At 36.3% G+C, this 21,487-nt stretch overlaps 1 protein-coding gene across 4 annotated transcripts in view; it reads left to right on the top strand.

Annotated features, from left to right (window-relative positions):
* Positions 1 to 21,487, top strand: part of RERE (arginine-glutamic acid dipeptide repeats) — a 591,972-nt gene that overhangs the window by 334,209 nt on the left and 236,276 nt on the right. For all 4 annotated transcript variants that reach the window (XM_027843796.1, XM_027843797.1, XM_027843799.1 and 1 more), the window contains 2 exons: positions 7,390 to 7,495; positions 10,932 to 11,028. In XM_027843796.1, the coding sequence (XP_027699597.1) occupies positions 7,390 to 7,495; positions 10,932 to 11,028 (203 nt within the window). The remainder of the gene's footprint in view (positions 1 to 7,389; positions 7,496 to 10,931; positions 11,029 to 21,487) is intronic.

A 21,487-nucleotide genomic window follows, 5' to 3' on the forward strand; every position in this document is an offset into this window, starting at 1 on the left:
ATATTGGTTTGGTTAATATGTAATGTAACCACGACATAAAAATAAATTTATTTACTTTGAAAATATCAGATTCCACATGAATTTTAGTTTTCCTTTAAAAAGTGTTCCCCAAAAGGTTTTGAATTATCTGAAATGTTTCATTATGAAATGTTTAAAAGTATATATTCTAGACTTAAATATTTTAAAACTTTCTTGATTGAAAAGCTTCATGCTGTATTATCTTTCTGGTTAATTTTCAAATATATTTTCAAGCCCAAAAGGTGTTTGGGATGGGGTGCTGGCAGGTGGGGTGGTTTGAATCCCTGGTTGATGTAGTAAATTTAAATGTGTTTAAAAATTAAAAAAAAAAAAGAATGCTTCCATGAGTCTAGAAGTTTTCCTACAGTTGCACATACAATTACTCACTGGGAGGTTTTGGATTTTGTGCCTTGCTATTCTGATCCTTACACTATATGAAGTCCATACTTGAAACTTTTCTGTCTGTGCTTGCAATTTGGGTGTATCCTTGATATCTTTATTCTTAATTTTCTTCCATGACTTTCCTGATATCTTTTGAGATAGTTGAATATTAAGGAGAATTTTTAATTAGAATGAGATACTGGATTTTCTTTTGGTTACTCTCCTATCTGCTCTGCTTTTAAAATTAAAAACTGCTTTAATGGTAATTCAGTCTTTTTTTTTTCTATTCAAAAGTGTTGAAAACTGTGAGTAGATGAAAATTCTCTTATCTGGATTTTTTTTTAATTGATATTTTGTACATCCTGCTTATTTTTCTACTCCTCCTCAGAGAGCCGTCCCATGTAACAAAGAATAGAAACTAACATTACATATCAGTTGAGTCTGATGGTATGTTTAGTGCTCCTCATGAAAAGTCCTACCCTTCACAGCTCCCTCAAAGAAGGGGAAGAGGTATATCTTCTCATTACTTCTTGGTCATGATACTTATACCATATCAGTATCATTTGTCCTTGTTCTTTGCATTTTTATCATCCAGAAATTTTTTTGTGCTGTGTAATAGAAAAATAATGATACAGCCAGTTGGTCATGTTTATAGGGAGCTGCAGCAGCAGTCAGAAAGATCTGAGTTCCATTGTGTCTTCAGACATTTAACTAACTGTGTCAGCCTTGACAAGTCATTTAACCTTTGTCAGCATCAGGTTTCTCTTATGTAAAATGGGAATAATTATAGTCCTTTACTTCTTAGGGCTGTCATGAGGATAAAAGAAGATAATGTTTTTAAAGTGCTTCAGAAACAAGAAGCCTGACAGGATTTTTAGCTTGACCTTAGCATTTACTACTTTTGTGATCTTGGGCAAATTACTTAACCTCTCTGAGCCTCAGTTTCCTTACCTGTGAAATCTGTATACTTAACTTCCTACTTCTCTTTTAAACCATGAAGCACAACAGAGATTAAAGAGGCCTTTAAAATCACCTAGTACAATTTCTTCACTTTACAAGTGAGGAAAATGAGATCCAAGCAAGTGAAATGATTTAAAGTTATGCAGATGCTTTAATAAGTCATAGAGCCATATTTGAGCCCAGGTCTTCGGGTATAGCAAATGTAGTGCTCTACCACATTTTTACTACCTTCTGTGTCTTTTAAAATTTCTAAACTTTAGAGATGACTCCTAAACTCTTGAAGATCATGTCAAGGAAAAATGGTTAAACAAGTCCAAACTGAGCGTAGAAGATATATGTGTGGTCTTTAAGCACTTTATCTGAGGACTAGCCTAGTTAAGTGTTGAAAGACTTGTCCCCAGAGAGTTGGCTGCTAGCTGTTACAGTTATGTCTGCTTTCAGACCTCAGCTAAGAAGTTGAGAAGGCTGTTGATTTGTTCCTTAAATGGTGAGTTCCTTAAATGGACCATAGATTGTTGAAGCATTCAGATATTAGCTTTGAAAATAAAAGTACTGGCTTAAAGGTTCTTTAAATAATGAAAAATATCTTTTATTAATAGGGTAGATCTTTCAAAGTGAGCAAAAATGCATGAAGTGCTTTATAGAGAGGTCTGGTTGATATAATTGTGCAGGAAAAAAGGCATGAGGAAAAAATTCTTAGGAAACTAATTAGCAAATTTACAAAAGAAATGAGAGATCTATACTGGAGAGTAGAACTGTATTTCTGCTATAGAGAATAGTTGTAGTTCTCTTTTTAATTTCCTCCATAATTCTCTCCAGTCTGCTTTTCTATCCCTAAAACAATTTTAATTTTTTAACTTCATATGTCAACCTTTGTTTTTACATTACCTTTATTTTCCAATAGCTACTTCAGCCTTCCCATTCAGGGAGCTACTCATTCAATAAAGAATATAAAATAAAAAAGTATTTAAACAAAATTAAAACTTCTGTCAAATTTTATACTATATGTTATTTTCGTGATCTAAGTCTCCCACTTCTGCCAAACAGGGAGGGAGGGAGGTACATTTTCATATCTATTCTTCAGGACCAAGGTTGGTAATTAAAATTACACAGCATTTGAATTCAATATTTGTTATTTTTGTTTATGTTTACCTTGTATTCATAGGATGTACTGATTTGGTGGTTCTTGTGACATTTTCTATTAGTTTATATGTCTTCTCACGCTTCCTCATGTTCATGATGTTTCTCCTTGCTTATTTTACAGTAATCTTTCAGTAAATTAATGTCATCATAGTTTCTTTTAACCATTTTTATTGCATCGGAATCTACACTTGTTCAGCCCTTTCCCCCTTCTCTGTCACTATATAAAGCCCTTTCAGAAATACTTTGTTGTATATGGTACTGTTCTTTCTATCTTTGATTTTCTTTAGGTTTCTGCCTAGCAGGGGAATTTCTTAAGTCTTTTCTGCTTCAGTTTTGTCATCCATATGTAAAACTGAAATTATACCTATGTCATATAGTATTGTTGTGAGTATCAAAGGAGAAAAACTATGAAGTGTTGTGCAAACCTTAAAGTATCATTTCTTGTACATGGTTTATGAGTTATTTACTTTCTTAGTATAATTCCATATTGGTTTCTAGAATATTTGTATAAATTAACAGCTTCACTAGCAATGTATTAATGTGTTTTTTCCCACTCTCCCAACATTGACCATTTTCATTTTTTGTCATGCTTGTTGATTTTGTAGTGTGAGGTAAAATCTCAGAGTTGTTTTGCTTTGTATCATTTATATGGCTTTCAATAGACTATAATTCTTTTTTAGAACTCTTTATTGATAGCCTTTGGCTATCAATAAAGCCATTATGAATAAGTTTTGGTCTTATAAATTTGTCTTAACATTGTAAAAGCTGTGTTTTTATTTATCGTTAATGACTTCATTTTTGGAAAGTCCTAGGATCTAATCCTTTAAGTGACTTTTTATAAATAAGTGTTTGTTGATGCTTTTAAAAATACCATCTTAGCTTCCACCACTCGTTTCTGCAGAACCATCTCATATAATAATATTTTTTTAAAAGACAAATTAAAGGAAAGAGGAAAAAAATACCCAGCCTAATTAGTATTTCAAAAAAAAATCTGAGAATATGTGCAGTATGCAGCACTTTTGGACCTTCCATTTCTGCAAAGGGGGTAGGTGAGAGTGTTTTCTCATATATCTTATTTTGACCCATGCTTTTTCTGGCTGATAACATGATGGTTTTCTTATGAAAATCCTTGTGAGTCTTCAAAGAAATTGAGGAAGTTGTCTTAACTAGTTCAGATAATTAATAATTTTAGCAAAGGATGAAGGCTACAAAATAAACCTACAGAAATCAATCACATTTCTATTTGGTTGGAATGAGAGATGGAAAGAAATATGGCAGAATTTACACTTAGACCAAGATATTAGCACTTTATTTTATAATAAGTTCAGAATGTATACATGACTTGGATATTAAAGGTGATGATGATGATGAGAGAGAGAGAAGTGAGCTGACTACTTACCTTTTGCAATTTTGAGTGGAAGATTAATTCTTAACCCAACAATGGGTGGAGGGAATTACAAATGGCAAATTAGATAATTTTCATCAAATGAAGTGAAAAGTTTTTGCACAAAATGAACACATTTAGTTTCAGAGGAAAATATTTATATATCAAATACTTTACCAGGGATTTGATATCCAATATGTATTGACAAATAACACATGTAAAAATCTCAATAGAGAAATGCTTAGGGGTTATGAATAAACAGTTCTCAAAAGATAAGTTGCCAATGATTACCAATAATATAAAACAGTGTTCCCAGTAAATAATAATGAGAAATGCAAATCTAAACAACCTTAAATTTTCATATCCTGTCAAGAAAATTAGTAAGGATAGAAAAATTAGTCATTACTAGAGAGGTTTTAGGAAAGCAAACATACTAAGGTATTATTGGCGGAGCTGTGAATTGGTACAACAATTCAAGAAAGTAAGTTGTAATTATGCAAGTTAGATGGCTAAAATAGCCATATTAATTGACCTAGAATCAGTACAACTATTCACAGAAGAATTTGTAATTAGGCACATAAAGTGACTAACATCTAGTGACTAATATCCACTGACCCAGCAATTCCCCTTCTAGACATATGCCATTCATACTGGCTGTTTCCTTTTCCTTTTCTCTCATTCTCTTCTAAAATTGAGCAGCCTGGCTTTTTGTCCTTATCCTTCAAACTGAGGCAACCCTCTCCAAAATTATGAGTGATCTCTCAATTTCCAAATATAATGGCCTTTTCTTAGTCCTTGTTCTTCTTGACCTTTCTATAGCATTTGACACAGTTAATCACTTTCTCCACCTGGATACTCTTCTCTCTAGGCTTTCATCTCACTACTTTTTTCTGGTTTTCTTTTCTACCTGACTTCTCATTTTTCTTTGCTGGTTCTTTATCTGTGTCTGTCTACTAACCATGAATGTCCTTGAAGGCTTTGTCCTCAGCTCTCTTTGCTTTTTTCTTCATATTGTTTGCTTATCTCATCTCCTGTGGGTTCAATTATGATCTCTTTGTAAATGATTCTCACATCTTAAGAATTCAGCCTTTGTCTCTTTTGTTGAACTACAATCATGAATCATTAGCTTACGTTTTGGGTGTTTTGAACTATATGTCCTGTGTACACCCCAAAGTTAACCAAAACAACTCATCTTTTCCCTTAAACCTTTCACTCTTCTGAACTTTACTATTACTGTTGAGAGCACCACCACCCTCCCAGTTACCTTCAGGTTTGTCGTTATCCTTCAAGCCTCAAGCTTCCTCTGCATAGCCATCTATTGCCAAATATTGTAATTTTTTCTTTCACAATGTGTACTGTCTATGTCCCCTTCTTTCTACTCACACAGCTAGAATCCTAATTTAGACTCCTGTTGCCTATCATCTAGACCATTAAAGCAGCATTCTGACTACTTTCCCTGCTTGAGGTCTTTTCCCCTCTTCCTGTCACCTTAAGGATCAAATAGAAAGCTTTGACTTTCAGTGCCCTTTACAACTTGACCCCCTCCTACCCTTTTCTTTTTCTTTCACCTTCCTCATCCTGTATATTTTGTGACTCAGTGACACTTTTCTCCTTGCTGACTCTTGCCCAGGATACTTCATCTTTAGACTTTTGACATTTTTTCTGGACGTTCCCTATGCTTGGAATACATGTCTTCTTATCCCTACCTGTTGGCCTACCTGGCTTCCTTCAAGTTCCAGTTAAAATCCTGCCTTCTATGATGTCGTTCTTGATGCTAGTGTCTTTCTTCTATTGATTATTTCCTATTTATCTTGTTTGTACATAATTGTTTTCATGTTTTCTTCCCCATTAAATTGGGAACCCATTGAGAACAGGTATTGTCTTTAGTCTTTCTCTGTATCCCCAGCATTTAACTCGGTGCCAAGGCAGATTGTGGGTACTTAACACATGCTTAGTGACTTTCTGACTCACTGTGGTAACGATATATTCTATAATTCTCTGGCCTCTCTCAATCTTTCCTTACTAATGCTTTGTAATTTTTTTTTCTTCACCACCTTCATATTCCTTTCTTTGTACTGACATCACCAAGTGTCAGCACATGTGTTGATTTAAGTTTGAGAGGTTTTTATTGAGTTCTTTGTTGAAGTTTTCTACTTCATCATCTGCAATTGATGTTGGTGCATAAGGTTCTATTATTTTCATGGTAGAATTTTGCACATATTAATCAGAGCGCTGAAGTACAAGATGGCTCAATGTCACAGCAAATAATGTTTCTTATTGTCTTTTGATATTTAATAAAACCTATTCTGCCAAATCTTTTGGGGGTTTTTGCCTTTTCATGAGCTATTCTTTCGTTTTTCTTTTTTCTACTCATTTCATTTATAATGGAAGTAGACACAATGATTCCAGGTCCTCTACTAGTATGTTCCCTTATTGATTATTAGACAAAGATCTCACATTTAAAGCTGCAGCTATGAAGTTAATGTTTATTAGCAATCCTCCTCTTCTTACAGTCCACATTCCTGTCAAATTGGACATGACATGCCCTTTCCCACTGCTTTGTCTTCATGTTGGCCTTCCCCTTTGCCTAAAATCTACTCATTGCTCATATATCTGCCTGACACAATTAATGTTTCTCTTCAAGTGCAGATGCCACTTCCTCCACGAAACCTTTCCTGATAACTTCTGTCACCTAACTTAAAAGTGTTTATAGGAACCTCAATCTAGAGTTAGAAGGGACATGTTTATTTTACATGTGAGGCTACAAAGTGACTTGGTCAAGGTCACATTGGTTGTCAGTTTCAGAGTCAGGCTTTGAGCCTATGCCCTTTGTTTCCAGAGTCCTTGCCCTTTCTGCTATCTTACCTCTTTTTCTTCCTTTTTACCTTTTCCAAAAGCATTTTGGACCTATCTTGTGTCTATTTTTGCTTTCTCTTGTGTTATATTTATTTATGTAAGTTCTTGCCTCCCCCAGGGCTTTCGTTTCTACCTCAAAGAACATAAGTTGTTTGAAGGTACCACTATGATATTTTTAATCTTTATCTTTATCTCAACTACATTGTCTTTCCCATTGGTTCTTAATGCATATTTGTCCACTGGATCAAGACAGGAAGGATGAAATACACATTTTATTTTATAAAAGTTTGTCATGAGGTACAAAATATAAAAAGTTTTCTGGTAAACTAGGTTGTTCAACTAAGCTGTTTCAGCTAGACGTCCCAACTTAGGCATGTTTCTGGTTGATGTTTTACATCAAATATTATATAAACGATCATTATTCAGTACTTAGACTTTTTTTTTGTTTCAAGGTATTTTTGATTTTATTTCTTTCTCTATTTTTAAATAATAGGATCTGACCCACAGGTAATTGACTTGTACCTTTTGCCTTCCTTACTGGGACCCCCCCCCCCCCCCCAGGACTAAAGTGCTAAATAATCTTTAATAAGTATATTCATGTTGTTTGTGAATTTCTTTCCAGTAATGCTTTAGATTTTCTTTTTCAGAGCAAGAGGGACCATCTTCTTATGAATGTCAAATGGTACTATCGTCAGTCTGAAGTTCCTGATTCTGTCTATCAGCATTTGGTTCAAGACCGGCACAATGAAAATGGTAAATACTGCTCCCTACTGTTAGCGCCATTTAGTGTTTGCAAAGGAGTGTCCAATGAAAAGTTATTCAAGAGTAGCACAGGAAATAAATCAATATTAAATATTAGTTCAAAACCTTCAGTTTTCTGTCCACTAGAATCTAAATGCCCACAGCATTGCAGGAAGAGGTAGGTAAGGAGTTTGATTTGTAGATTAAGATATCATACAACTAATTCATTTACTCAGACTGCAGAATTGAAAAGGGAAAACAAATCTCTCTTCTTTTTGACTTAAATTAAGGTGTGTTATGTAAAGTAATTTTTGTAATATCAGTAAATTTGAGGCACATACTCTAAATATGTTTATTTTTATAAATAGATCTTTTCCAGGACTTACGTCCATCATGTGTATGCGTGCGTGTGTGTGTGTGTGTGTGTGTGTGTGTGTGTGTGTATGTGTATGTGTATGTGTATGTGTAAAACCCTTGGGAGATTGCTTTGCCTAGTGTACCGAGTCAGTATGATCTTGATTCAGCACAGGACTCTGAACCATACATACATTCTACTTGTTAGGTTGCCTTGGGGAAACTACTTAATTTGTCAGTGCCTAAGACACCAATTGCAATGCAGATACTGAGGAGGTTTCCTTATCTGAAACTACTACAGTCACAGGCCTAGACTCTGTATGTGTATTTTACCCTTCATATTTTGTTAATTTATCTTTTCCTTTAAATTGCTGTTCAGAACAGTCAGTAAGGTTGTTGTTGTTGTTTTTTTTTTTAGAGATAGTAGTATCATAGTTTTTACACCATTTTTAATACCTAAAAAAATCTCCACGCCCCCCCTCCCCAACATTTTTGACCCATAATCAAGACTATAAACCCTATAGGATTATATTTGGTCACTTCTGCTTCTCTTCTTCCTAGCCCCAATATTATGAAAAAAAACTATAATTATTTCCTTCTGCAAGTTCACTGATGTACATTAACCTCAAAAGAAAATGTGTTATTGTTTTAAAAAACTATAACTTATTTCTTTGGAAATTATTACTAAATTAATTTTTGTTGATGTAGATGTTCTCTCAGAGCACATAGTGATGTATTTGAGTGTATTTTTTGATGAGAATTGTGCTTTTTTTATTATTGTTTCTATTCACAGTATTTAATGTTCATATTTAATGTTATTTCATGATTGCCAATCCAGCCTCAGTTCACTGCTTGTATAAAATACAATACTCAAAACTGTTCTCTAACTAGCTTTGCAGTTTGTTCTACAGCTTTACTGTACATGTGTCTGTACCTATAGACAAAAAGCATAAATTTTCTCTTTTTGCCATGTAAGAATTCAAATGAAATTTAGCAGAAACATGACATCTCATCTTAGACTTTTCTTCTTTGAATCTTGAAGTTTTCAAAAAATAGATACAACTTTTCTTTTGAATACTATTCTTTGTAGTTTCATTGTAATCATCTATGCAGAACTGAGTCTATAGTTTTCTTTTTAAAAATATTTCTTAGTTTACTAAAAAAAAGATTAAATTAGTAAATATATGAGTAACTTTTAAGATATATACTTAGATCCTACTAGAGTATGCTTGTTCTGACAATATTTTTTTCCTTTCTTTATCAGCAGAGTATTTTCCCAGCCTTTGGTTCAAAGTTTCTTTTAGAAATCTGTATTTGTAGGAGGGACCTTTAGGAGATTGAATTTTTCTTTGAATAGTATAGCAGTAATGAGGAGCAGCTAGAGAGGATAATTTTCGGGAACTGCAGTTGAAATTTTCTAGAAACATGGGAAAAGTCAGCATTTAGTAAGGCAAAGAAAAATGTATATGGAGAATTTCAGAAAACCATTTCTGAAATTGGATCTTTTATAAGTAAGAAATATAAGGGGCAGAATTAGCTAAGATTTTGTTAAATTTTGATTGAGAACTCATGCCAAAGAAGTTATAATAGAAAATATAGGTATGTTGGCTAATTTGCTTACTTTTGATAGAAAGTTAAAAGTTGAGCTTTTGAAGTCTAGAATTTGTGTGCTTTTGTGGCAGATTTCATCCATTAGATGCAGCTATTGCCTGTGTGCAGGTCTGTGACTCCTTGGCTTGAGAATGATGAGCTCATTCAATTTAATCAAATTATAGTTGCTTGTTAGAAACAAACCAAACAGACTCCATTGCTCTGTAGTTTGGAATTGATAACTTTGTCCCTCCCACTCTGTTAAGACTTTATATGTTTTTTGGTGACCATGTCACATTCTACTCCCTTCTGCCTCCCTTTTGCTTTTAGGATAAAATATAAACTACTCAGCCTGACATTTAAAGCTTTCTATAATACCTATCAACTCATCTTTTCATCCTTACTTCATTTCTTTTGATACATTCTCCATTCCAGTTGGACTGACTTGGTCACTAGTAGTTGTCTCTGTCTTGCAGTCCATCCATCTATATCTTTGCCTGCTTTTGTGTACAACTCGTTTTTCCCTCCTGTAATGCCCCACTTCCCCTCACTGCCTCCTTTACAGCCTTGAACTTTCTTCAGAGCGTGGCTGACCTGCTCCCTCTAACTCAGGCCTTTTCTTTACCTCTTCTCTTCTACCCTGACACTAGCAGTTTCTGGAAATCACTCTGTATTACTTTGTATATTCTTCACATTTCCTTTTTTTTACATGTTGTAACCCCCATAACAGAATGTAAGCTGCTTGAGAACAGGGACTTAAAAAAGTTTTGTCATTGTATCCCCAGTTGTTAACATGGGGCTTTTTATATAGCACTTCATAATTGTGGTGAGTTATGTGAAAGCAATATGGCCTAGTTGATATGAGTGGATAACAGGCCCACCTTGGAATCAGGAAGACCTGGGTTCGAGTCATACCTCTAAACATACTCCTGACATTGTGCTTCTGTAAAGGATGTGCCAATTTATAGCCTTCTGGCTCTATTTAGCATACCCTTACACTTTAGAGCAAAACACCCCTCCCTGGCCACCAGTTCACTATTTGTTTTTCTATCCTTTTATATTGTAAACTCTTGGAATGCAAGGATTACCTTCCCCTTTTTACTTGTATTCCCAGTGCTTGGTACATTGTAAGTGCTTAATAAGTGCTTTCTTATTCTTTCGTTAATTAATTGATTGATTGACTCTTATTTTGTGACCATGGCAAATCTCTTAACAGTACTACAGGCAACTGTTCTACCACCATAAATTACATGAGTTATCGATTTTCATTGGTGAAAGACGTTTCCACCTCAGGAGTTTCTCATACTAATGAAATCCTTGATCTTGATGCCCACCCTGCTCAAGTCATCATGTTCTCTTATGTGTGTTTAAAATAAATTTGGGGATTTTCAATGATTTTTTTAAAAAAAAAATGGTAGTAAATTGGAATAGGAGGTAAGGTGATTGGTTTAGGAAAGATGGATGTTTTAAGAACCCCTATCTTATGCCCTTCTTTTTCTAACAGATTCTGGACGAGAACTTGTCATTACAGACCCAGTTATCAAGAATCGAGAGCTCTTCATTTCCGATTATGTTGACACTTACCATGCTGCTGCCCTTCGGTAAGTGGCAGAGTTTAGATGAAAGTCTCATATTAAGTAGAAGATATTCAGTACAAGTGGAAAACATTCAGTCTACCATGTTATCTTCTAGAGATGATTACTGCACTTATTCTACTTAATTATTTTAAGCATGTGCAATAATAAATCAAGGGCAAGTATTTAATCTGGGAAGATGTGACTTCAAAATTCTGATGCTGGAATCCTCATTAATATATTATATGCAAGAGATAATTGCATTTCATCTTTTAGAGGCCCATTCTTCTTCCTTTATTAACCTAAATTCTCCTTCTCTCCTCTCCTCTCTCCTCTTCTCTTGCTTACCTTCTCTTCCATTTTATCTGACATTGCCTTAAAAAATGCTCACCCAGTTAAATTTATTAAACTCTGTGTCTAAAGCTATTGCATGTGAGCTGCAAAGACAATTTGTAATCATCTGTGTTTTATGCTCAACAGAAAAAACAAAACTATTTTATTCTAGGTAGATTTTGTGTTTAAATATCGTGCTTTGGCCTTCGAAGTAGAAGGAGAAGCAGGATAATTTTTTTTCCTCCAATAAAGAAAGATTTTTTTTCTGGCCATTGTTGCTTTTAGATTATCAGTAATTGGAATGGATATTGCCATATGTGGATGGAATAATTTCTCTAATAAAAATGTTCAGATGATGTTTCACTGAAAGCATCTAGAAAGGGTTTTCCCTGTTTAAAGCCACTTCAAGAAAGGCCCTTACTGCAAGGCAAATTAGCATTAACTTCTAATATGGGAGCAGGAGGTGTTAGCGGTTAGGGGAGAGAGTCTTTTATTTTTTTTGACGTAGAGAACTTTAGATAAACTTAGAAAATTTCAGTGTTTTGTGATAGTCTTTCATCCACACTCCAGAATCCTTTTTATGGCTCCATGAAGGTAATTTCTAACATTCATTTTGCATGTCAGAAAGGATAGTAAGTTAATGAGAAGTTTGCTTGAATTGACTGACCTAGGTTTTTTAATTAAATTGGCTTAGAAATCAAATGTGTAGAACCTTCCTTTTTTTCTTTTCCTCACCCTCCCTTCTTTCTCGTTCTTTCTCATTTCCCTCACCCCCTCTTGCCCCCCCATTCCCCTCCCCCCCATTATGATATGGCTTGGGCATTAAGAAGTTAAGCAGTTTAGAGGTCTTTTGAAACAAATATATGTGATATGATTGGTCTGATAAGGCCAGTATTCTGACGTCACAAACATCTTAGATTTGCAAGTTTAATATATATTTTATGATGATTTTGTACTTTACTCTTCTGGGGAATTTTTACTTGATTTCTAACACTTTTACAAGCGTCATTGGTCTAGTTATAATGAAGCATTTCAGTCTGATTTTAAAATAGTTTGCTGCGATAAATAGTTTCCTATCTCAGGGCTGATTTGTTAAAGATTTTAACATGGTATGATTCTTCCCTCTCCTTTCACACTTCTTCTAGCCAGTAAGATTTAGAGTTTTGAAATGACATCAATGTTTGAATTCCATATCCCTGAGCAGGTCCTTGATTGGACAGTTTGATCTTCATTGTTAAATAATGAGTTTTGTTTGAAGACATTTTGGCCGTTTTAGGAAAAAAAAGTTTTTACAAAATTTATCTTTTAAAATATTTTGGTTATTAAATAAAATACAACTGCCTGTATCTGTTTCCAACAAAATGAGGCACAAGATGATCAGTTATTTAATGTATTTATTATGTGCCTGGGAAGACTCTTTTTTTATTGAGTGATCCAGCTTCTTATCCCTAGATTAGAGTTCTTTTGTTCCTTAATAGTCTTGTTATTGGTGTCATCACAAAAGAAGTCAGTCACCTGGTAGCCTCCTTTCTGAGGATAAACCTCACTACTATTCCTCCAGTCTGTTGCAAGATCATACTGGAAACTTCTGTACTTTAGGAGGATGTGCCAGAGCTTAGGCACTACCTGGACATTCCTCATGAGCCACAAGTCACTGCCACGCCATAATGAGGCAGTAGAGTGGGACTTCAGTGGAGTGGCCTTGACACTTGAGGTATTTGGTAGTCTCGGTTTAACTGGAAAATCACTTTTTTTCTAGAAGTGCTAAACAAGAATAGCTAGGCCTCTAAGTTAATAATTCTCTAGGCTGTTCAATTTCCTGTATCATTACCATCTGGAAAAGTGTATTGATGACACAGTGTCACAGAGAGAGGTTAACCTATTTAGGTCTCATGGCACCTTGAATATCAGTAAAAATAATTTTATTGTTTAGTCACGTCCAACTCTTCATGACCTCATATAGGATTTATTTTGGCAAAGATATGGAATGGTTTGCCATTGCCTTCTTCAGTGAATTAAGGCAGTGACTAAGTGATTTGCCCTGGGTGACACAGCTAAAGAATGTCTGAGGTAGATAGGGTTTGAATTCAGATCTTTCTGACTCCAGGCCAGTGCTCTATCCACCCAGCCACCTAGCTGTCTGCATGTAAAAATAATAATAACTTCCATTTCTGTAAGAATTTATTGTTTATACAAACCCTCACAGCAGTCCCATGAAAGAGTGCCATTACTGTGATCCCCATTTTGCAGGTGAGTAAAGGGAAGCTCAGAAGGGTTAAAAGAACTACCCAAAGTCACACAGTAAGTCTCAGAGCCAGGACTCATCCAAGTATGCTGACTTGTATCACAGCTAATAATAACTGTTATTTCTTAGAACTTGAAGATTTACAAGGCGTTTCATATAAATTATATTATTTAATTCAATCTTTACCACAAACCATTGAGAGAGATGCTGTTATTATCCCCATTTTACAGATGAGGGAATTGAGATTTAGAGAGGTTAAGTGACTTCCCTAGGGGATGATACAGTTGTTCATAAACTTACTATTGTTGCAGTGGGCTTGGCTTGGCTTTTCATATCACCTAGTCCTATAAAGTAGTAAGATGTGACTGCCTTAAAAAGAATTCTTTCACTCTAATTCAGATACTTCCTAATTTTTATAGGCATAAGCTAGATACAGAAATGTCACATGGATTTCATCAAGTTAATTTCTTTGTACAATTACCCTTATACTTCTTACCATCTCTTAGCCTTTTTTTGGGGGGGGGGGGTGAGGCAATTGGAGTTAAGTGACTTGCCCAGGGTCACACAGCTAGTAAGTGTCAAGTGTTTGGTCTGAGGCCGGATTTGAACTCAGGTCCTCCTGACTTCAAGGCCGGTGCTCTATCTACTGTGCTACCTAGCTGCCCCCTTCTTTTTTAGCTTTTGAGCTATTCCTAGTCTTATAAGGTTCAAGATTCCTTAGAATGATGGACCACAGCTATTATTATTATCATGAGATTCTAGATATATTGCTGATAACAACTGTAGTGGTCAACTAGGCTATCACCTTCATTTTACAGATGAGGAGACCCAGAGAAGTTGTGTGATTTGTCTGTGGTCATACAGATAGTAAGAATGAGCAGCAGGATTCTGGGTCCTGCTTCAGAATCTGGAACCAGCTCTCTCCCATCTCATTTTTCTATCACAGTATTTTATGTACACATAATAATCATAGACTCAAAAGATTTAAAGGTGGAAGGGAACTCTGCTCATCTAGCCCAACTGTCTCCTTTTATAAATATGGTTGCTGTGACCTAAGGAGATTATATAACTTAGCCAAATGGACATTAAGAGTCATCAGCAGAATTTGAACTCAGATCCTTTGACTCCAGGGCTGTTGCTTTTTTATGTTGCCATACTGCTTCCTCCCTTAATCTACAGGGTTTAAAAGCAAAAAAACTCTCGTTGAAACACGTCCACTGCTTCCTTAGATCTTATAGATTGTCAAATACTGTTTCTATCTTGTATATATGTATTTTTTTGTGTGTGTATATAGATATATGTATAAGTGTATATGTATTTATGGAACCCTAGGACTCCATTATCTATTCCTGCAGATAGATTATTTTGAGAAGCCATTGAGAAATATAGGTTGAGTCATAGTATAATGGATCTATAACAGAAAGTTAGCCCAGCAGCCCTCAGTCCAGCTGTCTCCTTTTCTCCCTGAGGGAGAGGCATAATCCTCTGAGAAAAGAGCTCTTTCCATGAGAGTACACTGCCTCCACATTCCTTCAATTTTGTTAGTATATATTAAGTCCCTCCATATGTTAAGCTTATTTACCTTTGGTGTCCACCTGTCGCCCAGTTCTCACCTGTGGCTCCGAGAAGCTGTAGCATGCACCCTGGCCACACCCTGGTAAACCATCCTGGTAAATGAGCTAAACCAGGCTTCTTGGAGCCACAGGTGAGAACTGGGTGACGGTGGACACCAGAAGTAAAGTTGTTTGGTAAAGGCCCAAAGGTCCAGTTTATGAAGGTCTTTGAATGCCTAATAGAGGCATTTTGTACTTGATTGTGGAAGTGACAAGAGGTAATGGAGCTTCCTGGGTAGGGGAGTGGTCAGGTTGGACCAGAATTTTAGGAAAATCTCTTTAGTGGCTGAATAGGGGATGTGCTAGAGTGGGGAGGGACTTCAGGGAGATAGACCTACCATCGGGCTACTGCTGTAATCAAGGTGGGAGTTAAAAAGGGCCTCTACCAGGCTGATGACAGTGCCAGGGGAGAGAAAAGGGCATATTGGAGAGATGCCGCAAAGGTGGAATCAACAGGCCTTGGCAAGAACTTGGGCATGGGTGATGAGAGATGGTGAGGAGTCTAGTATGACTTCTAGGTTGTGAGCCAGAGGGACTGGGGTGGTGGAAGGGAGGGGAGAGTTTAGGGGGAAAGATAATTAATTTTATTTTGCACGTATTTCGTTTAAGATGTCTAATACGTATATGGTTTGAGCTGTTTGAAAGACAGTTGGAGATGCAAAATTGGAGGTCGGAGAGTTTAGGGTAGGATAGATAGATATGAGAATCATCATAGATGTTTGTGTTAGGTTAATTGCCCTTTTAATAATGAGTGATGATGTTACTTTAATGTACATACACATTTAGTGCTTTATACACAGTCAAAATTTAGTGTTTTATAATATTTGTAACAGGTTATATTTCATTAGTTCTTCATTTACAAAATACTTTCTTTAAGTCAAGTCTGCGAGATGGATATTGCCAGTATTTTTATCTTCATTTTATAATGAGGAAATTGATAGGAGTTGTTGATTTTCCGATGGTCATGGTCTTAGCAAACATTAGAGTCGAGATTTGAACCATTCTCCTGATTCCCAATTGCTTCCCTATTACTCTTGAGGGTACACCATCCTCTCAGTTGCTTAAAGCTTACAACCCAGATATCTTACTTAACTTTTTTTTTTCGTCCTTTTCCTCCCACCCTCCCTCATCCAATCAATTTTCAAATCTTTCCTTTCTTTCCATTAACATCTCTCATATATGCCCCCTTCTCTCCTCTGTTCTTTTTTTATCTTCTTTGTACACAGATGGCCCATGTTATCTCCCCCATTTGGGAGCTCTTTGAGGTCAAGGACTAGGGTTTTGTTTGTTTTTTTTTTCTTTTTGGTGAGGCAATTGGGGTTAAGTGACTTGCCCAGGGTCACACAGCTAGTTAAGTGTCAAGTGTCTGGGGTCAGTTTTGCACTCAGGTCCTCCTGACTTCAAGGCTGGAACTCTATGCACTGCGCCACCTAGCTGCCCCTTGTTCATTTATTTTTGAGTAGCACAGTGACAGGCACATAGAAGGCTCTTAGGGGGCAGGTAGGTGGTGCAGTGGTTAGAGCACCAGCCCTGAAGTCAGGAGAACCTGAGTTCAAATCTGACCTCAGACCAAACACTTGACACCTACTAGCTGTATGACCTTGCGCAAGTCACTTAACCCCAATTGCCAACAAATAAATAAATAAACAAACAAACAAACAAACATAGAAGGCTCTTAATAAATGCTAGTTGGTTGACTGTACATTCACTGCCCTTATATCTAATTGCAGTGTTAGCCCCTTACAGAGTAAAGGATGGCATAGTACCGAGCACATAGTAAATTCTTAATAAATATTTGTTGATGGCCTGCCTGTCTCATTTAATGATCATTCATAAATTCAGACATTTAATTAAGTACTCATTATGTGATGATGATGGTGGTGCTGGTGGTGGTAGTAGTAGTGGTGGTGGTGGAATTGGTAGTTGCAGAGTGAAAGGAATATTTGGTTGCTTTTAGTTAGAATCCAACTTGGGATTTTTTTTTTTTTAATTTCCTCTTTGGTTAGGGAAAGATATGTTGTACTTTGTATCTGCATTTGTACCTGAATGCATGATTTTCCATAGAATCAATATTATAAAGTTTATGTAGCTTCTTTAGTACTAGTAATGCCATAGCTAAGACTCTGATCATCATGTATGATATTCTTTGCATTAGTATGTGGATTACTGGATTCCAGGCTTCTGACTTATAAATATGTTTCATTGAGGCTTTTACAAAAGAAAATGAAAAGGAAAATTTTTTTGCTTTTCTTGTGGGTAATTTTTTTCTGTTTTTCTGTCAGTTTCTAAAACTAAAAGAAGAGAATTTTTTTATGACAGCTTTAAAAAAAATCTTTGACAGCACTGATGGCAAAAGATCTTTGTTTTTGATCAGTCAGCAAACATTCATCCAATCCTTTGTGCCATGCTCTGTGCTAAGAACGGCAGATACAAAGGAGAAGCAAAAACAGTCCCTGACTCACGGCACTTACATTCTAACAAAGGAGATGACAAGCCTATAAATAACTACAGAAATAACATACATAATAGGGAAAGGCATTAGTTACTGGGTGGACCATAAAGGCATTCTAGAGAAGAGAAGGTGGTGTTTGAGTGGAGTCTTGAATGAATCCAATTCTGAAAGGCAAAGGAGTGAAAGGAGACCTTTCTAGACATGGACAAAATCCAGTTTAGTGGCAAGGAGAAGAGAGAGAAGGTGTTGTCAGCCATTCAGTCAACAAGAATTTATTATTAAGTACATGCCAGTCACTATGCTAAGTGCTCAGGGTAGAGCAACAGCAAGCAGATGAGTCAGGCTGATGCAACATGGGCAATGATACATTTAATGCTTTCTTCCCTACAATTTTTGAGCTAAAAAGGAAAACTGGATTTTGTGATTTTTTGAAGTGCTGTCGTTAACTTGTATTATCTTGTTTGCACTCCTGTCTTGCTTTCAGGTTTGTTGACTTTCCCCTGAATTAATTTTATTTTTATTTTTAGTGCTTACATTTTTCAGGGATGAGGAGATTATCAGGCTGGTATTAGAAGTACTTTTTGGTTATTCAATTGAATATAGGGAAAAGTGTCAGATTGTATCCTAATAAATTAAATCATGTGTGCTGAGCACCATACTTAATGCCTTCCATGTTATGAATGATAAAGACATAGTTTCATCACGGAATTCCTATCCCATTCGAGTAAAGAGGAAATGAAATATACACAAGCACATTTTATATATGAGAACTAAATGCAAACCCTGTTCTTCATTCCGCACTGCCTTTTCCCTTTTCCCATTGTGAATCCAGAATATCTTCTTCAACCAAGTTCCCCCGCAGTGTTCCACTCTAAGGCTACCACCTCTTCCACTGTGCTCTCTGGAATCATTTCTCCATAGGCAGCAAAGTTGCTTTTGTCTTAAATCACTTCCTTTCACCCTCTTTTCATCTTGTGGCTCCTGCTAAGTCCTACCTGTCCTGTTGATGCAGTCTCCCTGGTCTCCCTGACCTGCATTGGTTACACTTTAACTCATTCCATTCATTCACTGTTCAAGATGAAGAATGTGGAAGACTTCTTGCTCCCCATTGCCACTCCTAGCTCATCCTCTGCCTCCATCAACTCAGTAAGTTCTCCTTTGAGAGTCATCCAGTCACAATTTTTGTAGCTGTTTTGTACCCTCCTCTTTCATTGTGTTTAGGGCCTTCCTCAGTGAACCACAATCTTATTCTTCTCCTAAACACTCACCTTCATAATAGAATTCAGCATATATATGTTTCTGTTCTCTCTGTTTTGCCTCCCAGTTCCTCAGTTTACTCATTTCCCATGACCTACTTCTCTAACTCACTGTAGCTATTCTCAGGGATAGTAATACCCTTCATCTATCCATCACCTACCAATGTTCCACATTTGTGTTCATTAACTGTAAAATTCCTATATTTGGTCATAATATGTTGTCATTCCACTTTTCCCTTTGTCCTGTGTTTTCATCATTACTTCCAAATCCTTTGAATCCTTAGTTCTTTCACAGGCCAGCACCCTAGAACTGCGTACGCTCTCCTCCCTTTCTTTTCTTTCTTCAATCCTATATATTTAATTTTCTCCATTTAAAAACATGATTCTGAAAAGCCATTCAGAGACTTCAGCAGACAGCCAAAGGTTCCATGACACAAAAAAAATTCAGAACATCTGGCCTAAGGAGAAAAAATTAGGGCCTAGTAAATCTACTCAACACCTACCCCCACAAAAATATTCTCCTTACAACAAATTTCTTGGTAGTACTGGAACAGTAGAGGGTTTTCTTCTCTTTGCTGTCTTTACCCCTTAGTGACCAGTTTGACTGCATGCTGTCTCCTCTCAAATTTCTTGCCCTTTTTTGCTGATCTTGGTTAGCTGTAACCCTTAGCCCTGAATTTTTTCCACTGTGTATTGTCTTTTTTCATAGTCATGTGCTGCTGAATGAATCTGGAGAAAAATCACAAAACCGTATGATTGGACCCACCTCAAATTTCTTACATAATCTCAGCTGGGCCCTTATTGCTTCATCATAATCATTTTGTATCTTCCTATTCAACTCACTATCCCACTCTTCACAGTGGTTCTTCCAAACCTTTTCATCCCTCCTCAAGCCTCCTGCATTTTCCTTTCCCTCCACCTTTGCAGCTGAGAATCTGTAGCCTCATAGTTCACTGAAAAAAATCAAGGCCACTGACGGAGAGTTGCTTTTTCTTTCTTCAGCTCACACCTCCCAGATGCCCTCTGCCACCATCTCATCATTCACCCCTGTTCCACAAAAACAACTCACCTTTCTCCTTGTTAAGAAAACCCTCTTGCCCAAGCAATCTTATTCCAGCCCATTTCCAGCAGATTACTACTGTCATCTTTACTCTCACACTAATATTCAGCTATTTTCTATCTACTGACTGCATCTTTACTACCTGCAAACGTGTCTGTGACTCCTCCATCCTCAAGAAAACTCCCTTGATCATTCTTTCACCACTAACTATATATCTCTTTTGCCTTTTTTGGCTAATCACCTTGAGAAAACTGTCCACAACAGGTGCCTTCAAATCCTGTTTACTCACTCTTTTCTTAACCCTCTACAGTCTGACTTCTGACCTTATCTTTCATTGAAACTGCTCTCTTTTCAGTTATCATTGATCTCTTCATTACCAAATCTAGTGTCTTCAGTTCTCATCCTTCCTGACCTCTCTTGCAGCCATTGACACGACTGATTACCTTCTTCTCCTTGATATTCTCTAAGTTGTCAGGACACCACTCTCTACTTGTTCTCTTCTTCCCTGTCTGACCACTCCTGGCTTTCCTTTCTTGAATTTTCATGTCCACTGAAAGTGAATAGTCTCCATTTCTCTGTTCTGATCCTTCTTCTTTTTGTCCTTCTCCTGTTTGTTGATCTCATCAGCTTTCATGGATTCAATTATCATCTCTATGGTGACGATTTAAAAATCTACCTATCTAGCCCTAATCTCTCTACTGACTTTCAGTCTCACATTTCTCACTGCCTGGAGACCTGGGACTTTATATTCATCCAGAGATTTCAAATTCATGGGCCCAATTCAGATTAAAATGTAATTTGGAAATGTTTAGAAAAATAAGTATATAATACAACTTATACAACAACTATAATGCAACATAGATAGTGATAATTTGTGGTTTTCTAAGTCAATATTCAGGCCACAGATAACTTTTTCTATTTGAGTTTGACGCCAGTGCCATAGACATTTTAAACTCCGTATGTCCAAAACTAATCTTGCCCCCCTAAACCTTCCCCTCTTATTAATTTCCCTATTTTTGTCAAAGTTATCATTATCTTCTCAGTCATCCATGCTCATAACCGTGGTGTCATCCTTGTCTTTTCACTCTTAACTCCCACTTCTAATCTATTTTGTTTGAATCTATATTTGAAGTCTCTCTCCACTCCATTCAATTCTCCTTTAAGCTTTCAAATTGATTTTCCTAAAGCTCCGGTCTGATCTCGTCATCACCTTTCTAAATAACCTCAGTGGCTTCTTTATTACCTCTATAATCCAATTTAAAATCTAATGCTTGTCCTTCATAACCTTTACTCAAAGCCCTTCATAACCTGTCCATCCTCCCTCATTCTATTCTTTTTATACTTTGTACACTCTTGCATACTCTGAAATCCACTGATCTTGGTTTTCTTGCTGTTTGAACTCTGTCTCCCTTCTCTGGCCACTTTCACTGACTTTCTGCCATGCCTAGAATTCTCTCCCTCTCTCTCTGCTCCTTGACTTCCCTGGCTTCTTTAATGTCCTTCCCAAAATCCCACCTCTATGAAACC

Source organism: Vombatus ursinus, unplaced genomic scaffold (genome assembly GCF_900497805.2).
Source record: "Vombatus ursinus unplaced genomic scaffold, bare-nosed wombat genome assembly UNPS02014932.1, whole genome shotgun sequence".
Taxonomy (NCBI): Eukaryota; Metazoa; Chordata; class Mammalia; order Diprotodontia; family Vombatidae; genus Vombatus; species Vombatus ursinus.